At 43.6% G+C, this 26,950-nt stretch overlaps 1 protein-coding gene and 1 long non-coding RNA gene across 2 annotated transcripts in view; one reads left to right on the top strand and one right to left on the bottom strand.

Moving 5' to 3' along the window:
* Positions 1-2,368: 2,368 nt before the first annotated feature.
* On the bottom strand, positions 2,369-3,350 carry LOC132320774 (uncharacterized). The gene is made up of 3 exons (XR_009484592.1): positions 3,314-3,350; positions 2,778-2,943; positions 2,369-2,679 (listed from the first exon to the last, which is right to left on the bottom strand). It is a non-coding gene; the product is annotated as an uncharacterized LOC132320774 (long non-coding RNA).
* KIF26B (kinesin family member 26B) overlaps positions 2,931-26,950 on the top strand; it is a 300,351-nt gene continuing 276,331 nt past the window's right edge. Inside the window, exons 1-2 of the mRNA XM_059834163.1 lie at positions 2,931-2,993; positions 3,254-3,655. Of these exons, the coding sequence (XP_059690146.1) occupies positions 2,931-2,993; positions 3,254-3,655 (465 nt within the window). The remainder of the gene's footprint in view (positions 2,994-3,253; positions 3,656-26,950) is intronic.

Here is a 26,950-nt window from a genome sequence, read left to right as displayed (position 1 = left end):
ACGCAACATCTCCCATCCTAAAAACCCTAGGAGAAGCCTGACCCTGGAAAAAGACACGCTTTGACAGCCCTTTGCAGCAGTGCCCGGAGGAGCCCGATCCCCCACCCCAGGGACTGCAGGCATTTCTCTGAAGGGACAGCACTGCTCGCCGCCGGGCCCCGGCACCCCGCTACGGACCCAGTGCCACGGCGGAGCTGGCTGCTCGCCCGCTGCACCCGAGCGGGGCCCGGGGAGCGGTGGTCGCCTCCTTCCCCGCACCTCCCCACACCGCACGGCCGCGCCCGCCCGACCGCCGGGCACCAGCGGCCGCCGCCGCCCAGGCGTTCCCGCCGCAGCCGCCAAGCGCCGCCGGCAGAGGGCGCCTGCTGCCCACCAACGCCGCGGTGCCGCGCGCCCCGCCCCGCTCGCCCGCGCCCACCGCCGCCCCTCAGCGCCGCCGGCGCCGCTCGCCGGCGAGTGACACGGCCTTACCCGCCTCCCGCCCAGGCGGGCCGGTAAATTGGTGGCTTAACGGTCAGCCGCGTCGCTCGCCCCGTGGCGGGCACCGGCTGCGGCACGGCGGTGGCTCTGGGGACTCGCGGGCGGCACCCGCCCCGAACCTGCCGCTGGGGCGGGGCGCGGTCACTCACATCCCGCCTCACCTTCCGCGGGCCGGTTCCTTCCCTCCGCTCTACCCCTGCCAGGCTGCTGGGAATCACACAGCCTTTAAACGCCGTTTTGCTGCCCGTGCTCCACCCGCGTGCCCTAAGGTGCTGTCTCGCTGGCCCTGGCTGAACTGTCAGGGGGTGCCCGCCCTGCCGTGGATCTGTGGAGAAAGCGGAGGGCGGGGTGCTGCTGGCGGAGCTCGGCCTCCCGGTCCCAGCCGAGCCCTGGTCAGCGGTTTGGAAGTCGTCAGCACGCTCGTCAAGCTGCTGCCCCTTGCCCATCGCCTCCCGAGGTAGAAATGCCGTTGTGCACAAGATGATGGTCACTGACAGAGCAGATGTGGTTAGGCAGGCATAGCTAGCAGCTTGGTAATTAAAGGTCTGATGAAAAACAAAGCAAATCTGCCAGTTTGCCACCAAAATTGCTGAGCCCAGAAAATGAGAGGCTACACACCGTGGTGTAAATGGCACGTGGCTGCCTACAGTCAGCGTCTGGGGGCCTGCGGGGTATACCTGCTCTCTACTGCTGTAGACGTTGCACGGCATTTTCCTGCATTACCTTGTCATCCCTATCACGTCTGCCTACAGAACAAAACACGGGATCTCTGCATGCGGATTTATGTGAAACCCATTCACATGCAGTAGGAGCTAGGGTGCATCTCCTTTGTTCGCCTGCTTGGTCAGCTTTTTGGAGGCACCTATATAAATGCACGAGGCACTACTGATGCAGCCTGGCTACCTTGGGCGGCATCGTTTGTGTCAGCTTTAGATTAAAGCTTTCTTATCCAGATCAGGAATGGCTGCTCTGATCTTAAGGGTGATAACCCAGTCAAGTTAAAACACAGCAGAGCATCTTACACATCTTTACTACTGGCAGAGTATCTGTGAAAACAGAAAGGCACTGGGAGATTCCTTGCTCAGTGATGCTGGTTTTGTTTCCTCACAGCTATTACAGCCCAGGTAGATTAGGGATGCTGGAAAGATGCATTTATATGGAAGTAACAATAGGAGGGTGGAAAGGTGAATGCAAGTCCCCAGTGTGTTCTGCCCTCTCAATTGCATCAGCCCATCCGTGTTATGACCCTATCGGGGGATCTGGCATTTAGCTCTTTATTGCATCCATTTCTGAGAAAATTGGCAACTTGTTTTGAGGAGGAAGATTTATTACAGATGATTGTGCTATCTGCAGGATTTGAAATAAAAAAGGATATGTAACCAGATACACATGACCCGCAGAAAGAAATCATAATTAGAAGGGAAAGATTAATAGGAACACAAGTCTGTAGAATTTCATTGTTAAGAGATCAATTTATTATGCCCTTGACTGCAAGTTAAATTAGCACACATAAAATTACAACTCGGAAAAGAGATGCCAGTGACTGTCATAAATATAGCTTGCTTTTCTTTCCTAGTTATTTAGGGAGGATCGGGAACACTTGTGAAATCACCTTCATTAAAGCTCTGAATAGAGGCAACTAACCAGCAACTGCGGTGGAAGCAACAAGGTTCCCCCCTGCCCGCCCTTTTCAAGAAGAGGGGGGAAATCACAGACGTCAGTCAAGAAATACTGCAAAATAAAATGGACCCTCCTGGCAGACAAGGCACCGCGCAGACCTGCGGCGAGGCTCTGGCAGCCTGCTCCCAGCCTCCGGCGCCGCCGGCCCCGCAGCTGCGCCGCTGACCGGGGAACGCACAGGGCTCCGCAGCCCGGGTCTTCCCTTCCCTTCCCTTCCCTTCCCTTACAAAACTGTCAGGCACAAATGGGCAGGAGGATATTGGCTGCAAGGGACGCGGAGGCTCCTCCCAGAGCCTGGATCCCGATATTTTTGGAGGATTTCTTTTAACTCGGTTACAAACCTTGGTGAAGGAAACAAGTTGCCTCTGTAGCGGAGGCAGAAAGCGCCTCTGCTAGGGCTGAGCGCGGCTCCCGCTCCCTCTTTCACCTTCCTAAAGCTGCCTTGGATGCTTCGCCTTACTTGGGGAGGAGAGCTGGGCTGCGCTGGGGGGAATGCTCCTACTCTGGATGTTGCTGTTTCTGTGAAAACAAGGGTTGTAAGGGAATGAGAGGGAAGACAATGAGGAAAAACCGACCGGGAGAAAACCCCGTCCCCAAGCGTTTTCCTGAGAACTGACCGTGTTTCGGGACTGAGCGATCGCGGCGGAGGCTGCGCCCGGCGGAGGGTGCAGCCTGTCCGCTCTGCGGTGGACTTCCCGGGATCGGCTATTCCCTTCGGATGCGGACTGGGAAACCTGTAGGAAATTCTCCCGCCGCGCTGCGAAGCCACCATGAATTCAGTGGCTGGAAATAAGGAGAGGATTGCGGTCACGGCGCGGAGCAGAAAATACGGGGTAAGTTGTCGGCCGAGGGGCGGCTCGGAGCAGTGCCCGTCGCCGTGCCGGGGCTCCCGCGCCCCTCGCCCGGCGGTTACCGGCGCTGCCGGCTACCGGTCCCCCCCCCGGCCCCGCTCAAGTTCCGCGGTGCGGCGGCTCTGGGCGCCCCGCGGGGGCGGGCGAGGCGCGGGGCCGCCGCGGGCGCGGAGCGTCCGAGCGAAACTTGCCGGCGCCGCCGGGCCTCCCTGCCTGACCCGCTGCTCCTTCTCCCGCTCCAGGTGACCGACCCCTGCTCCCCCACCAAGCCCGCCGCCCCCTTCTCCCCCGAGAGCTGGTACCGGAAGGCGTACGAGGAGTCCCGGGCGGGGAGTCGCCCGGTCCCGGAGGGAGCCGGCTCTGCCCTGGGCTCCTCCGGCACCCCGTCCCCCGGCTCCGGCACCTCCTCGCCGGGCTCCTTCACTGGCTCGCCGGGACCCGCCTCGCCCGGCATCGGCACCAGCTCCCCCGGCTCGTTGGGCGGCTCGCCGGGCTTCGGCACCGGCTCGCCGGGCTCCGGCAGCGGCGGCGGCTCTTCGCCGGGCTCCGACCGCGGCGTCTGGTGCGAGCACTGCAACGCCCGCCTGGCGGAGCTGAAGCGGCAGGCACTGAAGCTCCTCATCCCCGGGCCCGTCAGTAGCAAGGTGAGCGAGGGGCCGGGGCGGAGCGGGGGGATCCGTGCGCTGCCTGGCGCGGCCGCTGCCTGCGCTGAGGGGCCGCAGCCGCCTGGGAGCGGCGCCCCACGGCCGGTGGGGCTGCGAGCCGGCTGCCCGGTGGGACTGCCGGCCACCTGGGCTCCGCTCTGCCGCTGCCACCGCTGAGGGTTTTGGGGTTTATTTGAGTTCGCCCCTTCTTGGTCTTGTTCCCTTTTCCCATCCCCTCCTCCTGCTTCATGTGGAGCAGGGTGCCTCTGTCTCCGGAGGGCTGCCAGGCTTCGGGGGGTCTCTGTGACAGTCCCTCAAGCTCGCTCCTTGTCTCCCTCTTTCATTCCATTGACGGTGGTTTTGTGTTATTTCCCATGTACTTGTTCTTGTTCCCAGTGGGGGGCAAGCAAGGGTGGGAATGCCACATGGGAGTCATTAGTCCCTTCCCCTTTTGCTGTCTTTGATCCCTACAGGATGGATTTACAAAATACCCTCAGACTTGGCAGCCAACTTAGTGGTAAGGTGTGTGCAGTCTGATGCACATGGTTTGTATTTTCATTGCGGGGCCAGGTGCAGCAGAGATCTTCCTGTAGCGCCAGGTTCAGATGGGGCTTTGAAATGCTATGTGACCCAGGGAGGCTGTGGCAGACCATGGCATTGAACCCTGCTCTCTGGGATGTCATTAACACAAGGACAACTTGGTGATGCTTCTCTCTTACAGACAAGCACTAGATTTCTTAATTTTTTTTTTTTTTTTTTAATAAGAGGACTTAAAAATACTCAAAGCTGCTGGACCCTGAGTGTTGGGTTGAATAATCCTATGCCTAAAGAACATGCAAGCATTTCTGAAACCTGGCCTCAGGTTTTAAGAGCTGACTGATCATGGATAGAGTTGGAAGTCTGCTTTCTGCCTCTGTTGGGGAATCTGGTACCTCCAAGGGCTTACTCTGAAATTCCTTGGTTTTGTTTTGTTTGGCATTGTTTTTTGTTTTCCCTGTTTGTTGTGCATACAAAGATTAAGGCTAACAGCCCTAAAGGAGTGACCAGTAGCCCTTGGCTGACCTTGTGCTACCAAAATAGTAAGCATTGGGTTCCTCCATAGCAACCTTGTGAGTGTTGTATTGTGAATGGGTCTACAGCTCCCAGAATGTAATACAATGCAATTTTGTTTGCTCTGTTGGGTCCAGGTACTATCAAATGATAATATTTACTCTTCCACTTCAAAGAGTTTTCATTAGTGTTTACGATAAAGAGGTATCACGGAAAAGAGCCGACTGCTGAGAAAGAGTCCCTGGTATTGCTGTTGTGTTGTACTCTCCATTACTTATCTGTGTGCCGTTTGAGAGGGAGTTGGTGTTCTCTTGAACAAAAGACTCAAGGGCTGGTTGTTACCTTGTCTCAAGAACTGGCTTAACTGAATTTTTCCTGAAAAGGGAAAGGCGGAACCCCCAAAATTAATAGTCAGTTTAACTATATTAATACATGGTTGATTCCCTGGAAAGTAGCCCTGTGCCCAAATCTTCAACTATCATGGCTAGTGCCATTGACTTCTTTGGATTGGGTATGCTGTGCCAGTCTTGCAAGTCCATTGTTGCTGGCATCCATGGGGTAGCCTTATCAGTGTCTGCTTCGGGGGAAGCAGAACATTGGCGTGGGCTCTGCCAGTTCAGCCAGGGCCTGTGAGCTGCCTTTGCAGCTATGTGCCACACTAATGCACTAGGTTTGCACTCTGAGGGCGAGGTGTACGCAGTCTCTTGCAAGAATGTGGAAACCTGTCATGTGCCTGGGGAAAACTACTTTGGTTTGGGTTGAGGCTGGAGTCTATCATGCTGTGTTAATGTAGCTGGCATTTTTCAGGGTCCCGTGAGGTCTGCTCTTAATTGTTGCTATGGGACTACATTTGTGGGGGCATAGAATTGGTCCTGCCACTGAGTTCCGTGGAAGAAGGAGCGGATCACATTCCTGGTTCTGAGTATTCCCTCAGAACTTGCAAAGCATCTTGCGACTCAAGACTGTGGTGTCCAGTAGGACACAGCTAATTGTCGATATGCCTTTATTAGAACAATTAAATGGAACATTTAAAATGTATGAGTCATCTTCTAGTCAGCTAGATCTAGCGGACTTACACCATTTTTGCTGGTGCTGTTGAAGACAGCCTAGGCATTTCATTAGCATTATGAATATAGTCTGTGGCACCTGTTTCACATTTATATTGTATTTAGAAAGGCATATAACACAGAGTATTGTGTGTTGAAGAACAAGCAGAATATGAGCGTATCTGTGTTTTGCCATGTATCTAGTAGCGGATATTGGAAACTGCAGTAACCTATCTGAATGTGAACCTACATTGACATTTTCTAGACCGTGCAATCATGTAAAGGTTTGTCTATATCTGTAAAGTGTAACTGCTGCATAAACAGACCAGGCTTTATGCATGAAGCTATGTACTGAAGCTTTTTGTTTGATACAGAAAAAGCCACACTTAACCTAGAGAAAACTGCTTCTGACTAGCTCATTGTTAGTGTTGAGGTGTTGAGCTTTCAGTTTTAAATAGAAGCATTCTCTCCTAATATGTCAACAGGATGAAAACTTGGGATTTGGTTTGGGTTTTTCTTTTTTTTGTGAAGCACAAAGCTGAGGAATATATAATTATAGTTGCGCTACTCTATTTTAACCATTTAAAATACCGGGTTCCCTGCCAATTACAAAAAGAAAAAGGCTAAAAGCTTGTTGTTTCTTTTTCCCCTCTTGTGATACAGATGTGACTAAATGATGTACAGCAATTATCTGCATACAAAGGGTTATGTTTTATGAGAATGAAATTTCATTGTATGAAGCACGCCCGTGGGAAATGACTAGCACAAGTGGTTGTTATAGTCACACGTTGCAGTTTGTGACTGAAAGGATCTTAGAGCATTAGGTGGCCATTGTTTGTGAGGTTTTGTTACAGCGTCAAACATCTGCGTGATGATAAGGATTGTCTCAAAAACTACTAATATTGATTTTTTTTTTTTTTTTTAAATTTTACACTTTTTCTTAGGCTATGTCTTCAGAAGGGCATCAGACAAAGTTGTAGCATAGAAGTTTGACATCACACTCCCTATGTATCAGAATTTGTGTGAAATCTGGTTACCTTGAGTTCAAACCTGTGATATCCTCTGGCTTCAATGGAACACTAACCTCGCAGGCATCTGACAAAAAAAATATCTTAAAGTTTAATTGCAGAGTTGCTATATCTATATGTATCACTTGTGTGTAAATTATATTGTGTGTAAATAATCCATTGAATGCTGATAAGAACAGTCTCAAGCTGGCGATTATAGATTTGTTAGTGCTGGGTGCCAAAAACCCTCAATACAGTCTTTAAACCAAGAGGTAATTTGACTGTGTAGACATGAATATATGTTTGGGCATGTTGTGATTGGGTCAGGAAGTAAGGATACTATTTTGAATGCTAGAGATGGATAGCACTGATGTTGTTAGGTAGTTTGTGTTCTGGGCTATGCCCCTAGCTAAAAAGTCTGTGCTTCTGAGTATGAGAATTGTGTAAATTCTGATTTTAGCACAGTGTGTTTATGAAAGGGCGAAGGGAGGACTTGCATTCAGGGTACAGTTTTGTTTTCTTTCTTCACAAATTTACTGACACTCTCTCTCACTTTTTGCATGCATATTGTTGAATTAGCCGTTTCTATTTCAGAGGTGTTCAGTAGTCAAAGATTTGACTGATAATTATTGATAATGAAGAAAACCCTGAAGCTGATCTAATGAAAAATAGGTTCCTTTTAGCTTGTAGCTACTTTAGAAACATTCCCAGTAGAGACAGGAGAGTAATAGAACCCTTCCTCAGAGCTTAGCAAGTGGCAGAATAATGGAATTTCATTTCCGTCCAGGCCTTTAATTTGTGAACAAGCACGGCCAGTCTGTATGGTGACTTAATTCACTGTGCAAAAATCTCAGGCACCTAATCATTTCACCCCAACTCATTGTAATACAGATAGGATTATTGCATTAGAAATGTGATTTTAAATGGCCTGAGGCAGTAATTTGTCAGCATTTGAAAGGATTAACTCCATTAAAGTTTAGGCAACAACAACTATTCTTTTGTGTTGCATCACAGGTCACAATACTAAACTTCTAGCATAACTCATCTGTGAATCTTCTTACAATTGCATGCTTCCTGGCAAGTTGGGAAACCACAAGCTACTTCATTTACCCTGGAATTACCGCTGCTTACAGAGGTCCAGAGGAGACAAACGGATATGCCTTCACCTCTGATGAATTAATGTAAACCTTTTTCTAGGAGCAGCTGGAAGTCTTGTTGTCTTGCTGCTGCAATCCACATTGTCAACATGTGAAATGATACAAATATTTCTTTCAAGCTTGCAAATGTCTCCGAGGTAAGGATGAAGATACTGTGTATTAAAGATTGCTTTTTGTCAAAACTGTTAGCTCTGCAGCTTTCTCCATGGGATTAAAAAGGCTCACCATTACTGAGAGCCCTGGAAATTAGGAACAGGCCTATGATTATTTTTAGTGAACTGAGACTGTGGTGGTTTTCCTGTCAGAAAAGAAAATACTTTTAGGAGACCATAGACAGAGCTGTTGGGAGTGGGGGGGGGAAGTATCGATGTTTTATCTGAAGTAAATCTCTAGGGAGGAGCAAAATTTTGATTAAATTGTGGGGTTTTTTGGTTGTTTTTTTTTTTTTTTTAGAGACTTGACTGTGCATCTGAAAACACTGTGTTCAGAAATACACAGTCAATGCTTAGTCTGTAGCTGGCCTTTTCATGCCAGGCTATTACTAAGTCACAAAGTTCCTTCAAGGTGCTTTATACATGCCATGAATGCTGCACCGATCTCTAAAATAATGTTGTATGTTTAGATAGGCTTATTATTTTCCTAGAAGTAAATGTTGCAACATCAGTAGCAATCTTGTATAACAAGCATAGGATTTTGGTGCATAATTTTGGAAGGGGAGGAGGAAGAAAGGTAGTCCATGCTGAATTTCCCGGACAGCGTTAGAAAAAATGTCACAGGTTACCAGTACGGGCCATCGGCATGTAATGGGATTCACGCCTGCGTCAGCAGATTATTAGAACAGTGCAGTGCTGTGTATGTAGGGTTGAAAGACGTTTGCAGTTTTGCCACGTCAGCAGCACATAGCCTTTGACATCATATAATTGGGGTGCTTCCAAGCATTGAACTTGCAGCCTGCCACCACAATAAACTTGACTGTCATGCTCTACATAACGATGTAGCAGGAACTGCAGCATTTTGACATGTGGTTCACATGTCAAAAGTGTGAGATATGTTCTAAGTTAAATTGCTAGCTTAGATCTTAGCAATGTGTCACGCTGTAGCTTGAAAGGCATGTATGTTAATAAAATGTGAGGAATACAAGCATATGGGCTTCCTCCCTGCCACTGGATAAATAATTCCTAGTGCACATTATTTGTTGCTGAAGCTGTAATTAAAGAACTATCCCTGATTGCAGAAAAGCAGATTGCATGTTTACTTTGAATTAAGCAAGCTGTAGTATGTAGCAACAACCTGATGAACAAAGTAGTATCCCAAGCCTGGAAAGTTCTAGAAGTGTCTTCCACAGTTTTTTCGTTGCACTGTGATACTGATGGAAGTCACAACAATTAATTAAAGTACTGCTTTTCTAGAAAGCAGTGGTAAAGTAATAACTGCAAGCAGTCTGCTGCAGTCACACATTGAAATGCTGCTTTTCTTTGGAAGCTTCAGCTTGCATGCTTGAAAGACATGGCAATATTTCATTGAACAGTTTCTGTTAACACAGGGTGGTTATTGGAACAAGGTTGTTTTAGATGATCATACCATGGCTGCGTCCTTATTCGTAGGTTTATGGAACTCAAATCCCCAGTGACTTACATTGCCCAGTTTTATTTTCAATTGCCTTCTATGCAACCTTCCCACATTTAAACCAGGGTTTTTAAAAAATAAATAACTATGAGCATAATTAAGCTGCTAAGAACGGTGTTTATATCTCAGGTTTTGAAACATGAAATATATAATCAGACACCTTCTTGGTACAGTTGTAGTATCTTGTAGCATCTACAACCAGAATATGCATCTGTTTATGCTTCTTTTCCCGCCACTCCCCACTTTAGATGATATTACAGTATAGCTTAGTAATGATCTGATGAGAGCTTTTTTGAGGTTTCTCCAAGTAAAAGCACAGACCAACACAAGACACTTAATAGGGGAGGGGAACGTTGATTGGACGGTTCTGAGCTTGGGATGGAGGCTGTTCAAAAGATCCTGCAAGAAATGTCAAATACTGAAAACTCTTTTCCTTGTATTACATGAACTATCACTGGTTACTTATAAAAACAGCAAAGACGGAGGGAGGGAGAGAGAAGAGGTCCGGATCCGAACCTTGTCAGTCAATTGACTTACGTGAAATTGGCCCTGGTGACAGGACTCTGACTTCAGCGAAATCAGCATGATTTCATTTAGGCTGCAGTTCTACCTATCATATACCTCTAACCAGGGAATACTTGCATGCATTTAAAGTAGCAGTCAGACATGCTGCTTAGGCTGAGCAGGGCTAAGACATCCTGGCCCCTTGTGGGCTTCCCAACATGCCTTTTCTTTCTCCTCTCCATATGAAGGTCATAAGTTAGCATCCCTGCAGGTCTCCTGTGTGAATACACGGTGTTTGCTCCCTGCCTTAGTTCTTATCAAAATGATAGATAGTTCAAACACTTTCAATAGTGCTGCTTTCTAAACTCAGATCCTTTTGATTTAAAGGTCAGGGAGTGACTAGATGTGCTGTTACAACAGCAGATGTGAGGAGGCAGTGATCTCTGAGAAAGGTACTGATGAGAGCAGCACAATGTATCCAACCATAACCTCAGCTGTAACTAGTACATAATATAGGGATTACTTTTTAATTACTTTACAAAAGAGAAACTAAAGGAAAATATGATACCAGCTATACAAAAGAATCACATTTAAGAAATTTGTGTGTTCAGTTGCAGCTTGGATTTATTGTTGAGGTATCAGAATTCAGTTGATTTTATTTGAAATAATACAGGCTAGTAAGACTGTTAAAAGCTGTTTACCATTCCAGCATTGGTGTGCTGCTTAAAATTTATTTTCGTCTTCAACTGTGTTTACTTTTAGTTGTCATAGACCTGCTATTCTGTTCAATCTGTACTATTAAATCATATAGTCTATGGTTCATCTTGCATTCCTTGTATATTATAAAATATTCCATGTTTTCTGGGAGGGAAGAAAAAATATTTCAGTCTGAAGAAACCTTCAGACTGGTTTCTTCTCAGCTTTTCTCTGAAACTGTATTCAGTAGTAGTCTTTGTGCAAAAATAAATAAATAAATTGGGGGAAAAAAAAAATTGTCAAACAAGTTATGTTTGAGAGACCTGGGGGAACTGATGGGGTATTAAATTGGACTTGGTTTACAATTCATGATGAAAACAAGACTTCCCTCTCCTCAGAAGGAACCGGACACTTCTCGATTCACATAAGCAATTCCTTTGTTGGTATAAGATTTTTGCATTGCGTATTTTAACTTGTCATGCCTTCCTATCAAACAAAGTAGGGCTGAGTCTGCTCACTTTGTTGCCTTACAAGTAGGAGAACTTAACTTACAGGCCTTATGGTATCTGCTTTTTTAGTGGCTGGTCAATGATCTTATTCAATGGATTTGGTGATTCAGGAAAAGAGCGTCAAATGCCTTTTAAAAATTATTTTATTCTAGTTAAAATATACTGCAAGCCAATGTGAGTGTGGCTCTGGTAAACGTTTTAAATTTCTTGCTGGTGGTATGCGTCAAAGGAACCGTGTATGCTGGAGATAGGATATCTGTGTCTAGTGCAATATGACTGATGTAAAGCATCCATCCAGCTCTAGTGAAAATCTTAAATTGGGAATAAAGTCTGTTTAAGTATTTTGGCTTCCAAATTACCTTCAAGTGGAACTTGCTTTATATGTATGTGCTTTTTACAAATGTGTTTTGACCTGCAGATTTTCTGTGATCTATTAATAACAAACCTCTACTCTAACTTATAATTCACGATGCCCCCTAAATCATAAATGCTTTGACGTGATCGTTTATTTGCACCTGAGTATTCACAACAGCTTCTCTATTCCATGGGCTTGCATGGGAACAAAATTCTACTTGCATGAATGTTTGGGGAAAAGTAAATGAAAGGAGACTTTGACATCCACCACAGTAAATATTTTCTTTTTCTGAAGAAAAAGTGAAAATTCACAGTAGTTTGGGGGTTTCAACTTTGTTCAGAGCTGTCTGAGCAGACCCGCCTCAGTGGTGGAATTAATTTTTCCCAAGTTGTGCATGTTTCATTCCCTCTTTCTCTCCCACCCTCATAATTAACTGAAGATAAATGAGGATTCGGGAATACAACCCCTCAATTTCTGTGGGCTGCTGGGTGGTTCTGTTGGGAATTGCCCATTCCTTTTATCACAGGTGTACTTGAACATATGAAAGAGATTCCTGCAGTGCTGAAGAAGATGGTCACTCTGAAGCCTTTTGCTAAAAGTGGGGCAGAACTTGGCCTTTACATGTTTCTGTCCTGGCTCCTGTAAGAGTCACTTGAGCAAACTTCTGTCTTACCAAAGCCAAACTCAGACTTGATTACACTGAAGATATTCAGGAAAGCAGGCTTCTGCCTTCTAACCGATAGCCTGAATGATTGTATGCTACTATTTCAATTGGACAGTTTTATTTTTCTGTGCCTCTTAGCTAAATGAACCTCTGACCTGCTAAGTGCCAAATGCTGAAAGAATTACCCGTTTACTCCATCCACCTGATGGACTCCAGCAGAAAGCCTAGTAGGCAATAAGGCAGTCTTGGCTTTAAGCAGACGCTGAACAGCAAGAATAGAAGTCATTACTCTTCATTTCTCTATTAGTTTCACTGCTCATTTAATAGTGCTGGGCAAAGAAAAACATTAATATCCTATTCAGCAGCCAAATGCACCAAATTGGGAGTTGCGACTCGTGTGTTTTCCTCTTTTCTAATGGGTATCGTTAAAATTTAACAAGTCATCTAGATCATGTTAGTATTCCCAGGGTTAATATTGCTGAAATTGCTGGCAGCGTTCCCACAGGAAGAGTTAACAGTGGCTGAGGCTGTGTGGCTGGCATTTGCTGCTTGGAGGGAGGTGTTGGGGCTGGAGAAGCTCTGGCACCAGAAAGGCACAATGAAGTCTTTGGTGACAGGGAGCATTTGCAATACACATACATATGCTTTCCTATTCACCTCTCCCTTTTCACTCCCTCCCCTCTTTTCTCTCCCCACTCGTCCTAAAGCTGTCACTTCAGCTCATACTCTTTAGAAATCTAATGGAAATTCTTGACAATAAGCCTGCATACATATGAACCTAGAAGGAAGGCATACAAGTGTGCTAGTTGGTGCAAGTGTCAGATTTAAGAGATTGTTAGACCATAGATGGCTTTTACTGGAGGTCGAGAAGGCTAACAAAGTGGGAGATGCAATTAAAACAGTATTTGTTAGACAGGAATAGCTAGCTGTCTGGGCAGACTGAACATGGGGAAATGATGGGTAGCTGAAAGGCCATTAGTGATGGCTTTGTAAGCAGTTCTGCAGCATGGGTGGTAAGCCTAAATCCAGAGCTGCTCTTTTAGCATGCCTAATAAGACTTCCTTTTTTTCCTGTGTGTCAAATCCATTTTTGAATAATGGATTTGACAAAAATTCTGTGATTTTGGTTTAGATTTAGAGGTGGGAGAAAGAAGTTATGGTGGGTGGGGTGGGGAAGAGAAGAAACTGGCTTAAGGGAGCTTTTGGGTACACTCTCCCACCACCACGAAAACAAAGCTTTGCAAAATTTTGCAGAGTTGGTTTTTGTAAAGTCATTGATCCAATGTTCCTGCAAAGAGGCTGTTTGGTAAGGAATATGAGATGGGACAGGCAGCTCATTGCAATGCCTTCTCATTTGAAATGAACAGTTGGGATCTGGTTCTTGTAAGTTCTTGATGAGAGCTCTAATATTAAAAAAAAAAATCTTTTCAGAACTGCTTTCCCCACTGCAATCATCTTTAATTGTTAGAGGTATCTGATCACATCTCTCTTTTATCCTTTTCTTGACTGGTGAATTGTTGGGTGTTTGGCTTTAACATCATTGTCAATCATTTTTAAAGTTGCAAGGGGTGGGGTAGGCACTTACAGCAAATTGGCCAATACATTTTGGTGTCCTAAAGGACATAAGCTGCTGTGAGAATAGGAAAGGCACACTGCAAGAAGTACAGGGCTTTGAGAGGAAGAAGACAGGCTACGGAGACAGAAATGAAGTGGGGCATGAAGTGTGCCTTGGTTGGTCCAGGCAGCAAAGGGATAGTGCTTTTGTGGGAGAGGTGGCACACTGGGGAAGCAAGGAGAAAGGGGTGATAAAACAGTTCTTCAGAAGGCTGAGCTCACCGCTGGTGTCTTTAAAGCTTTACAGAAATACTTCATATGAAGGTTGTGGTTTTGTTTTGGGTTGTGTTGTTGTTGTTGTTCTTTTAAAAAAGCTATCCCTATCGTTCCCCGCCCCCCCCCCCCCCCCCCCCATTAGAAAACAGCAAGCAGCCAGAAGTGTAGAAGGCAGTTAAACCAAAGTTGCCTTTGGTTTAATGCACTTCAGTATTTTTCATTCTGAAATTAGGTTTTCCAAAGACTAAGGTACTGCTGCATCCTGTGATCTAAGGATGTAACTAGATTTTCTTTCTTATTCATTTGTTTCTCTTTTGTTTACTAGTCACAAGGACCTATACATTCCATACTCTAAATTTGAGACTTGGTATAAAATAGGGACTCAACTCATTGCACTAACAGTTTTACCCAACATAGCAAATAAATGACATACACTCTAGTGCATCAGCAACAGGATAGAACTTGGTGTTCTGGAATGTAGTTATGAATTCAGCCTGGCTTCTGCTTACCCTGTGCTTGCCTCTGAAGGAAAAAAATGTTTGATTTCCAGATTAATTTTAATTCTTATAGTGTTGAGTGGACTAATTCTGTAGTATTATTATATTGGGTACTCTAAGGGTGTGCTACTAAGTAGTAGTACTCGTTCCAAATACTTCAAAAGCAGAATAGAAAAGACAAGGTGTGAGAGGAGAGTTAAAGCGGGGGTGTGTGTGTGGGGGGGGGGTGTGTGTGTGTGTGGGGGGGGGTGGTGTATACATGAGGGCTCAATGCACTGGCACTGTTGGCTCTAAATGAAGCACTTTACAGACTAAAGTGCTTTAAATTGCCAACCTTCTTTGTCAGTCCTAGTTACTTAGCTTTCTAGCTTGGTCTGCCACTGTCTTGCCTGTTTAATATTCCACTTAAGTATAACAAGAGATGAAACATCCAAGATGCCTGTATCCTCCAGGAGTCAGCTCTACTGATGTGAATACTTGTGTTAGCTGTTTATAAGTAACGAGCTAAACAGGGGTATAAAGAGGAGGGAGAGAAGGGGAAGGAAAACTGTTGTGACTTCTCTTAATTTGGTGGTGTTTTTATCAGCAAAGGAAATAAATTTGGTCCCTTTCCTACTCCAAACACATGCACTTTGGATAATAGGAATCGTTTCAATAAGCACACACTGCTAAGGCCCAGATAAGGCCTATTTCTTTGCCTATCAAGGACCAGAGTGTGCTATGTGGGAAGCTGTTGTGGAATCATGCTGCTGAGGAAGCAGTGTGTAGTAATGCGCATGGATGACACTGATAAATGGCTCCTCTAAGCAAGCATCTGCAGCAAATTGTCAGACTGAGACTTCCCAGCATACCCTAGACCTCTGGATGAATGAAATCTCTGTTGTGCCATTATTTACCCACCTCCATATGAAATGAGAGGATAGGATTCATTGCTTCAGTGCAGCTTTTATGAGTTTTTATAAACTCAGCTCTCTTTATGTACATATATGTGGATGTGTGTATATATTTCTTTTTTTGCACTGCTTTCTGCGGCAATGGCTGCAGAACTCCTGTGTCCTCTCACTGATTAGCCGTAAGGCTTTTTGAAATGGGACAAAATGGCTTTCAGGGTAAAGGAGAGGTCTTTTACTTCTGGAAACCTAAAATGGAATGTGTTCTATGTATTCTGTTCTTTGGCCAGACATATGTGTAATTAAGGTAAGTAATAAGCATGGTTTGGTTTTTTTGTTTTATTTTGCTGTGGTTGATTTAGTAGAGGTTGTGGTGGCTGGGAAAGAAAAGGGAAAGGTCTTGTATTCTTTCTTTCCCTTTTTGAAGAATCATGATTACTGTCTTCAAGAGGCAATGAGACAGTCTGCAAACCTATTTTGTACTGAAGTAAAGCCTCTCGTCTTTTCATTGTTACCACTGGACATCACTGATGCATGAAAAGAATTGGACTTGCTATTTGCCTTTCTTCAAAATGTATTTTTTTTTACTTCTTTGAGGTGATTTTCTAGAATAACTTGTCATTGAAACTGAAACAATGGTAATTTAAGCTAAGATCCCTTGAGATCAGTGTAGAATTTCTGGCCAACCTAGAAAAAAAGTTTGGTAGTCAGCATATACTCCCAGCACATAAAGATCCAGATAAGTTCCCTGCTCTTCTTAATTCCAGCCAACATGTCAAACCTCAGGGCTCTGAGAAACGAACCTCTGGGTTTAGCTGCAAGGATATAAAATAGTAACCTGTGACAGAGCATCAAAAAGGAAACACCGTGTGTCAGGGCAGAAGGACTTATCATGCACACATGAGTTAGCTACCAGATTACACCAACAAGCACCGTAGCAGAAGTTGGCCTTCACTGGCAACATAAATAAATCCCACAGGGAGTCCGGGTGCAGCTGAGGTGAGGATATATGTCCTGTCCCACCACCCTGCTGTGGTGTTGATGGCTGTCCACAGCTGTCTGCTCCACCCTGCTGCTGCAACTCTTAAATTGTTGCTTGGCTATTGGAGCCCTCAGCTTCTTTCTGTCTTAGTTTTTGCTCTCAGGCTACTTCTGTCTGTCTTGCTGGCTTTTTTGTAAAAAGCTTTAATATTTGTTTGCGCTTGATGTGGAATGGGACTTCCCCCCAGAAGTTTCCATAGAAAAAGACCTTTTTTAGTCACTCACTGGAAAAGGATGGATGCTCCTAGAGGTAGAGTCAAGTGATTTGTAACAGTTAGATGCTCATGGAAGTAACAGGACTTCACACAGTTGCACATATTCACATCGATGTGCCCATTACTGGGGTACATGCAGAGATCTCATCTCAGTAAATTGCCTGCTGCCTCTGTTTTTACAGCTGAGGAGAGGAGATACAGAGCAACTTGGTGAACTAATTAGTTGCATGGAATGGAGTCCAGGTTTCTTACATGTTTGTGCTCTTGACTAACGGGCTTTTTCCTTTCTTGCTAATGTTGCCCATCTCATTCTGCAGCAGCTCTTGTATGCTGGCTCAGCATTGGCTCTTCTGACTCTGTACAGAGAGGAAGAAGGGAGCTGTGGTTTGCATTTCAAAGCTGTCAGCCTTAAAGATATTGGAATATGGCAGCTGAATATATGGTAACTAATAACCCAATTATGAGAAAAAGTCTGTTAGAAAGACCTTGACTTGTGATTCTCTGATTGGTACCAGAAGCTGGTTGTTAGTTTAACCAAAAAAAGACAAGATTGCTGAAGGGGTTGGGTGTTTTTTGTGATTTTTCAAGGACTGTTTATTTATTAATTCTCTTTCTTTTTTCCGCCTACCTTGGACAGTTCATATCTATGAATAATTTAATTGTCCTTGGCTGTCTGCTGTTGTGAATGGTATGCTGTTAGGCATTCTGTATTCATGTGGTATTTGTTAATGTTTGTTTTGTATTCTGTCTGCCTCCCTGCCTTTCCAGAGATCAAATGGATGATGCAAGGCTTGACAACATAAAATGTTATTAAATTGTATCTGAAAGAACAGAAAGGGGGCCTTTGTCATTTCATTAGTTAGAACATTAATTGGAATAGATTGTTCAGTGTTTTTCCTGCCAGTGGAGAAGTAAATGTTTATGAAAGCGTTTTTCTACTTTTTGAAAAGTTTGTCTTGAATATGTCTAAAATTTGTAAGTAACAATTTGTACTGGCTTACATGGTATCTCAAATGTGTTCCCACTCTGTGTTTCGTATCCCTAGACATTCTTTGTTACCATCATTATCCAGAAGGTTTAAACTGCAGCAATACCAGTTTTCAGATTTTAATTCTCTTTCTCTTCATTGAGGATTGTATTGCTTTAACTGCTCTTATCATTATACTTGTCAAGCAAAGAAAAGCATCTGTAACTTTTTTCTGTTTACATCCTTTCTGACCTAAACATAAGCATCATTATTAGTATTCCAAACGTTTACTTTGGTCCTGTCTGTAATCCTCAAGTCCCTCGGGTTGAGACCCTGAGAACAGTAAGCAGGAAGTACGCCCCAAGCTACTCTGCCTGCAGTTTTGCCAGGTGAATGGGAAACCAGGCTAATGCTTTACTGCAATTCCATAGAGTGATCTCAGGGATGAATGTCCCTTTTGAGAAAGATTCATCCTTCAGAAAAAACATGCTAAGAACAAGAAATAATAACATTTGCTACCATGGGTAAATCACTTGATGCCTCCTTTCCTGCTGGCTGTTACATTAATAGTAACTTTTTAGGTAACATTGAAATTTTTAATCATCCACGATTAAAGAGTGCTTGAGTGTATGCTGCTGCTCTAATAGCCTCCACTTTTGTAGATATTTTGGCCAAGTTCCTCAAAGTTTCTCAGCTGCTGATTACCTTCTTGTGTTTCTTGTGGTGCTTACCAGAGTCCGCTACATGTTGCTAGGCTTCATAAAACTGTTGCGTAGCCCTGTAGGCAGCAGAGGGTCTTTAGGTGCGCCCAGCATCAGAAGCACTTCAATGTGGAGGAGAGTAACTGTCTATAAAGCTGTCCCCACTGTTGCTGGATGGCTGGATTGCAGGTACACACTTGCTTTGCTTGGCCGATGCCTTGAGAGTCCAGTCCTGTAGCTCTTGTTCCTGGATGTTAGCCAAGTGACTGCGGGTTCTGAGACTGGGCATCAGCTCTGCAATGTCTCTGGAGGCAGGCATGTTTGGAGACACCATTCTCACTGCGGACAGTGTTGGATGTGCTGCCTCTTTGTCTGTGGAATGGCTTGTTCGGCTGCCTTTAATTTGAACCATCTGTGGCAACCTGCACACTCTGTTATAATACTGTTTTTGTTAGATGTCCAGCAGTATGCTGTGAGTGAGGTGGAGACCAGCATAGGAATTAAGACAGAAAATCTACTAGAAACATATTGCCGTGCATATACAATTAACTGGACAATAATTATGTTCATTGTAAACTGCACATCCTGCACCAGAATCCATCTTTGTTTTTATTCTGGCCATGACTCGGGTGAAATGTATCTGTAGCTGTTCCAGCATTTGTTAAGAGGCCTGCCCTGTGTTGGGTGAAGCAGTATGGGAGTTTGTGCTTCTCTTCATCATTGTCTGTTGAAGGATCCTGTCAGGCAGTCTGAGGCTTGTTAGAGCACCCAAACCATGGAGTTGCTAATTGGCTACAGCCCTGTGCTTTCTTTGTATACTGCTGTTTCTCTTCCTGGAACCAACAAACACACTGTATATGTCTTCCCTTTAAAAAAAAACCTTCTGTGATGTTTTAACCTCTCTACCCCATTTTCTGCTCTCTCTTGATTAATTTTCTTTTCCCTAACTAATGACTCACCTGGATAGGATTGCTGCTGGCTCTGAGATTATAGCAATTAACTCTAACTTAAGGAAATGGCTTGCTGCTTTGCCTGACAGCCAAGGTCTACAGGAGCTGGTAAAACAGAATGGATCAGACTTTACCTTTCCTTCATTTTAATCTTGTTATTGATTAGCAAGGAAAGCAACTTACTGTGAAAGGTCTTGTCAATTTTCAGCTTAGCTAAGATATTCCAGAACTTGTTGCCTTGTTTTTCAGAGTTGCTGTGAATTTCTTACAACTTCTAGCATACAGCAAAGGCTTTGGTGGTTCTGTAAACAAGGTTTCTTAAACCTGACTTAAAGGAATTGAGAACTACAACTGGAATCACTGCCATATCAAGTCTAACATGCAGAAGAAACAATTGTTTTTATAGCAGTGTTTAGCCAAGCCTTAGTATTGTCTTTTATTTGGTGGTAGAGAATAATGAAAATACAGTTTTAAGTGAAGTTAGGGCCTTGGGAATACATTATTGTCTTTAGCAAGCTTGCTCACACATTAATAACTAAAAGCAGATGTGTAAGCAAGAGTTTTGAACATTGAACAAAATGAGAGCAAGCAGTGTGTATGTAGGTATGTCAAAGCAGGCCTCACTCTGGGTACCAGGTGTTATCAAAGAGCACCTCTCAACTAACTTCAGAGGTGATAATGTGAACAAGCCGTCTGAACTGGGGTGACATGGCACAATTAAATCTTTATAGGGCTAACCGCAGCCTGCTGCATTGGCTGCATGAGAGGAAAGGTAGATCTGCCTACAAACAAACACAGGGCTAATAAAGTTACCATTTATTTTTGTACCCCCATTGCCCCTTTTAATCATTCTTTTACCAAATGTCAGCACAGATGAAAAATTCAAACCAAGCTCACTGATCCAATTCTGTGGAATTGGAAAGGTGCGTAGTATACCAGTGCAGCTCCCCTGGGCTGGAGTGCTGCCAGGCTTGATTGTAGACATCTTAGGTTGGAAGGGACTCCTGGAAGTTACCTTGTCCAGCCTCCTCTTCAAAGCAGGGTGGACTTCAGTGTTAGACCAGCTGCTTCTGGGGCTCGTGCAGTGAAACTATGAGCATGTCCAAGGCAAGAGATTGTACAGCCTCTCTGGGCCCCTATTGCCTTGCTTCTGCAGTCCTGTTCCCTCAAGCGCACATTCTTGCCCTGTCTCTTGTGCAAGCGCTTACTTTTCTGACCTTGTGGTGAGCTTGTTAGGGAGCTAACCTGGTAAAACCAACCCCTTCCCCAAACCCTTGGTACTGGCAAAAGGGGGACTCCTTGCATGAAATGTTATTCATTAAATCAGACCTTGTTTCACTAATGTTCTCCTTCAGTCTGGAGATACTTGTGTTTTCTAGAGCCAAATATCTACACCCAGCTGAGTGATTAAGACATGAACTGCTCATCTGACATCAGAATGTTTGTAAACACTATGACTGCATATAGCCACAGGCAAATGATTTTTTTCACCACAGTTTATGACTGCATGATGAAAAAATGTAACTAGAGGGGGAAAAGCTATCCTTTTGTATACCGCAGTCTTAGTTATTACACTTTTGCTAGCATTCCCCATATATTTTTGGTAGGTGATAGAAAAATGGGCAGAGGTGCCAATTTAATTAATAGAATGCCTACCCTTAGAATTGATCTGAAGGCAGTGAATTTAGTATGGCAATGCAAGTAGACGGACAAGTACAATATTGACAGTAGTAACAGTCTAAATAGGGTTTCATGCTTTGCTTATGTGTGGTTATGAGTGACCACTTGCAGTGACAAAGAGTGGATTAAATACCATCTAATCAAAGAAGGTCTACAAGAAGGGGAAAGGTGCTTAAAAACGATAAATGCATCTTACAGACACATCTGTGTTCCCCCTGCGCAGACTGTGAAAAGGTGTGATTTAACCCTGCAGAGACTGAGGTGTTTGTGCTGGGCTGTCCTGGTGTCTGTCTCATTAACAGGCAGTCCAATGCAGAAGGTTTCTTTTCTGGAGCTGTACAACATGGAGACCTTTTACCTTGAGCTGCTTTTCCTAAGTGGCAAAACAGTCTACTGCAGGGCTGTCTGCCTTTGGGAGGGAGTGTGACGCCAAGTGCGTGGGGCTCTTCTCTGTTGTGTATTTCAGGCCAGTCACAGGCAGTGAGCCATTAAACTCCTCTGAGACACGTCTTACGCGTTCAGTATTCTTCTTTGCCCCTGCCATGCTGTGCCTGTGAATGAAGAGGTATATCTACCTAAAGAATCAAACACTGCGTCTGCAGAATGAATGCAGCAGAATCAATTCATGTTTGACTGAGCGCTTGCAATTATAACAAATTCAGCATCACTTCTTGATCTGCAGTCACTGAAAGTTTCTGCCTTATCCCTCTGTGTTCAGCAAGGCTGAAATCTGTGAGGTCTGGATTGCTAACTGGAAAGTATCAATGGTTCAGCAATTTGTATTCAAAATATGGATAGACATGTATCGTGAAAAAAGAGGACTTTTGCTAAAGCACCATGAGATTTATTTAACTGATCTTCATTTTAATTATAGGGGGGTTACTGAAAAAACAACTTATTAGCCACAAAATAACACATCTTGGTAATACCAGTTTCTCCCTGTGTTGTGAGTTTATTGTGGGATACCACTGCACTTCTCAATATTATATCCTGGGCACTTTACCGTGCTTCAAAACTTAATTTTGTTATAGTTCTCCAGTAGCCACAGACCTTAAAGCTGATCTTGTGGTCCTGTAGGCTAAGATTTCTCTACTCAAGCTCATGGTGTTACACTGATGCAGGGAGTAGATAGGAAAAGAAATTGGATTTCTCTCTTTTTCTGGCTGTTTTGCTGTTAATTCACTTCCTTTTCATTCAGCTGTGGTGGAAAAAAAGAACTAATTGCAAGTCTCCTGGCTGTGACTGCGGATCATACTTTGGGGTTTAATACAAATACAGGGCTGCTTCTACCTGTTAAAGGTATTTCAACAAGTTCAAGGAATCCTAGGAGTAGAGTAAACATTGCTCTATTTCTCTTGCATCATCCACTGCCCTTTTGTTGACAGTTCTGACCCATACACACAGTGACTGTGTCTCAGTCCTTTTTGGAATTGTAGCTATTTTGACAAGCTTACAAAAAACCCCAACTTCTTTTCCAGAAGCTTCTTGGTAAAAATAAACCCATACCTCAATTGTCAAATTTCAAAGACATAGTGGGACTAATCTCAGACCCGGGTGCCAGACACCAAGCAAGCATGCTTTTGAATTCACGTGATTCTGAGCTTGCTCTACCCCTGTCCATTCCAAGGAGCAAATCTGAAAGCTCACTTATTGCAACTGTCTCTTGGGCCAAAATAGTAACTATGGACTGGCAAGATAGAAATGAGCCCCGACCATGGCTTTCCCTCTGAATGGAAATGGATGTGCCTCTAGTGGTGGGAGCACTGATGTGGTAGAAGAATATGGGTGCTAGATACCCATTTTCTACCTGGGCAAATCCTCCATAGGCTGGTCACCTGAGTTTGCTGGCAGAATTGACAAGTGTCATTCTGGTTCCATAGGTGGCTGCTGTCCTGCACAGTGTGAGCTTGCCAAGCATGAGACATGGGAAGAGAAAAGGCCAGGGAAGGTGGGGGGTGGGTGGGGACCCCAATTTTTTTTCATTACTGTCCGTTTCTAATGTCCTCTGACCTGCCTACTTGTACCAATGAGAATCATACCTAATAGGAACCTTCCCATGTTCAGACAGTTTAATTAGTCAAAATGCATTAAGATTTTTTTAATACCTGGACTTAGTTCTAGTAATAAATACATCAGTTTTGAAAATGCACTCAAATAATTCACAAGTATAATGAATTATCCTCCAGCCTTTCATCTGCCCTGGGGTGATATATGACTAGAGATCAAAGGTATGGAGGAGTGAAATGACTTGTCACAGTCACAAGGAGCCTGATAGTTTGATTCCCAGGACCTGTGTTTTAATGACAAAAAGCAATGTGGCACAGTGAATAGTTGTTAACCTTCTATGTGGAAGGTGGAATTCTCTTTCTTGCAGTAGCATAGACAAATCATATGACCTTGAACAAACTGTGCTACCTACAAGTTATTTTTACCTTTGTTTCTTTGCCCTGACTCTGTTCTCTCTCTACTAAGACTGTAAATTCTCATCGGGAAAAAAGCTGTCTGTCTTTGTACAGTGCATAGCATAAGGGATGTTGATTTTTTTTTTTTTTTTTTGTTTTTTAATCTGTTGCATCTAAGTGCTACCAAAATATGAAACAGAAAATATGTTTCTACATTTATTGTTTTATGTGTTACGTTTTTCAGGTTTTACTTTCTTTAATGTATTTGTGCATTGCTACTTTAGCTCTGTGGAAGTCCGTAGTGCTCTAGATTGCCATATAGCTTTATATTCTACATACCTGCATACAAAATTACTTTCTCCAGTCTAGTTGCTGTTATTTTACAACTTAAATGCCCAAAAAGCAGTCTCTTCCACCCTCTCTTGCTTACATTCCTCTTATTTTGGATTACAGAAGAACCAGGTATATTCTGTTTTGCTAGTCCTGTTCTGTGTGTGGTTTTTTGTTTGGGGTTTTTTTTTTTTATAGACTGGAAAATTTAAATTAACCTCAACTCTAATTTACTGTTGGACCAGGACTGACTCCATCCTACTGTATCCTTTAAAGAAAGAAGTGTGTGTTAATGTCACAAACACACCTTCTCTCTAAAGGCTCTGTAGTTTTAAGCAGCCTGGTTGCCTGTGTAATGCTTGCTGACACTCAGATTTTTGTCTTCTAATTGTAGCAGGGGAAAATACAACCCCTGTCAGAGTCAGTGGTGGGTCAATGGAGAACAAAGGCAGTAATCAATCCAAGGCCTAATTAAAGGCGGTGGTGCCAGGAAATGATAGGGAATTCAACAGCCTGACACTCAAACTTCCCTAATTGGACTAGTGTTCTTTATAACTGCCCTGTGTGCCACTCCGCTTTGCCCCAGCTATGATACCAGTATCTCACTCTGTGTTTAGTGTTTTGCTTTGCTCTGCAGTTCAAGGCAGAGGTGGATAGAGGCATCCATTAGCAATGATTGCTGTAGCTTTATACTCTTTCATGTAATTTTCTTTTTTTTTTGTAAAAGCTCAGTTACTGAATAATGGTTATAAGCAAGTTGATACTCTATCATAGCTGGTATTCTTGTAAAAAGAGATGGTATGATTAAGAGAGGAACATACTGAGGCTGCTGCTGTCCTCTTCTCATGTTCTTCAAATGAGGGAACAAATAAGGGAAATAATAGTACTTTTGGATGGAGACGATGACTTTGGTTCGTTACGAATTTCATTTGAAGTGTTGTGGTTTCTACTTCATGAGATTAAAAGGCACTCCCGCTGAAGAGCTTCAGGCCAGAAGAGGAGCTTAAACAGCAATGTTCGTGACCAAGAAACAAAATTGCTTTCTACATCCTGTAACTGTATGATAAAGTGTAGCAGTTGCCGCAGGAATCTGAGAAAAATCCTACAAACCAATTAGTAGTTCTCTATAAGTGTAAGCACAATAAATATCTGTTAGCTTGGGCTGTGCAATATGTTCTAGTTAAATAACATTTAACTAAAGTTCTGTCATTTCTGCAGGAGAGGATCCTGCAGAGTATCTTAAGTGCAGAAAAGAAATCCTGATGGAGTCTTCAGTAGCTTTGAAGGGAAATGTGTTTTGAGCATCAGACTAATTTGTTGTACTTCTGTGGAAATTTCCCCTCCCACTCTTGATATTTTCCTGTCTATTGGAGGTTTCTGTACAATAGTGAGAAATAGTTAATTCTTTCTGAATTTCATGTTGAGAAAAAACTGCTTGGGAATGAAATGGAATGAGTGTCTGGAAAAAGAATGGCAAGATCTAGCCTTTTTTTTTGGGGGGGGGGGGACATGAAGATCTACAGCCGGGGACAGGGAGAAGAGAAGACTGTGGGTGGCAAATTGCAGCATGACAAAGAGTTCATGTATAGTTGATAGCACCATGCAGGATTTGATTCTGAATTTTTGCAACTGTATCACTTTTGTTATTCCCTCCTCAGCTATGTAATAAGGTGTCATAGTACAAGCTAGTCAAGCGTAAGCAATTTCATGGACTTCAATGGAATGTTGCCCGTGTAATATATACCAACATTTTTTTGAAGGGCTGGGCTGTAGGCTAGACTGTGGCATTAGTGCGCGCCTGGTAGCAGGGTGGTGAGACAGAAGCCTTCCCGTGTGCCAGCTGCCCGTCAGTATCAGTGAAACATGCCCATTCAGTTTGCTTAGTAATGTGAATGCCATGTATACTGGAGACAGAGATGTTTCCCTGTAAACATAATGAGTTGAGATATTTGTTTTCTTTTCAGAGAAATTGCAGGAATATAACCACATCTATCTAGTTACTCACTGGCATAGTTAAGTGAGCTACCCCTATGACTCTTATTCCCAGGTATTTTTTAATTGAGAGTTGGATGTCACCGAGTAAAGGGATTCTTCACTGTGAAGTAGAAAGACCATTATAAAACAGTATTTAAAATACAGAGAAATTCAAGCTACACTATTTGTGTTATTAGCACTTTTTTCATCCCAGAGCCATATAAATGTTTCAAGAAGAATTTAATTTTGTACGTAGGTGAAATAGATCTGAGGGAACTAGATAGACCTGGCTTCATTTGTGTCCAGAGACTCTAGTCTTTTTGCCATGTCCACCACACCTGACTGCAGAATGAGCTCTGTAGATGAAAGGGTATTGAAGGAAGCACTGAATAACTTCTTTTTCTGGTAACAACTGGTGTTGATGTCACTGCTAAACACTTAAATTATGCAAATCTTAAAGCAACAGAGCAAGTCTTACCTATATCAAGAAATTTGAGCAGAGTTGTTCTCCAGTACCTAATTACAATAAAAAAAGTTAATCCAAGTTTGAACTTCAAACCATTTGAAGAATAACTAATAAATACAACTAATGAGTGGGTTTTCTGTACATATTAGAAACAGTGTTTCTTTGTATGTTACTTTAAAAACTTGGAAATGTCTCAGTTGCCTGTTATAAGAGGTGTGGAAAACTCTCCACAGACTTGCCTGTCTCCTAAACCACCCAGCCTCCTGCAAATTATGTACCTTGCAGAGAAGCATTATTAATTCCAGTGGACTGGCCTGTGGCACAGTCCAGATCTGTTTATAATCTTTCAGCACTCTGATATTGCCTACACCCCTAACAAGAAGGATCAGGGGCATGCAGAGTGGGAGAGATGGACCTACATTTCATTGTGATAAGTACTTCGAAAAAAGAACAGCAACTGCTTCCTGTTGAATCTCTACTGTTTAACCCAGTCTAGTGGTATAGGAGTTTTATAATTTTTCACAAGTAAAAAAAAAAAAAGAATAAACAGATCTACCCAACCAGCCAGTTCTTAAGAGACAGGATGCAGGGTTTTTGGATCTACAGAGTATTCTGATGCACTACATTCTTGGTCAGATCCTTTTCACTAAAGAAGAGTAAAGAATTTGGGGGGGGGGGGGGGGGTACCAATCCCAAAATGTAATGAAATCATAATGTTGTATCCCAGGCTGTCAAAGGC

This window comes from Gavia stellata, chromosome 2 (assembly GCF_030936135.1).
Source record: "Gavia stellata isolate bGavSte3 chromosome 2, bGavSte3.hap2, whole genome shotgun sequence".
Lineage (NCBI taxonomy): Eukaryota > Metazoa > Chordata > Aves > Gaviiformes > Gaviidae > Gavia > Gavia stellata.
This window is presented reverse-complemented; position numbering and strand designations above follow the sequence as displayed.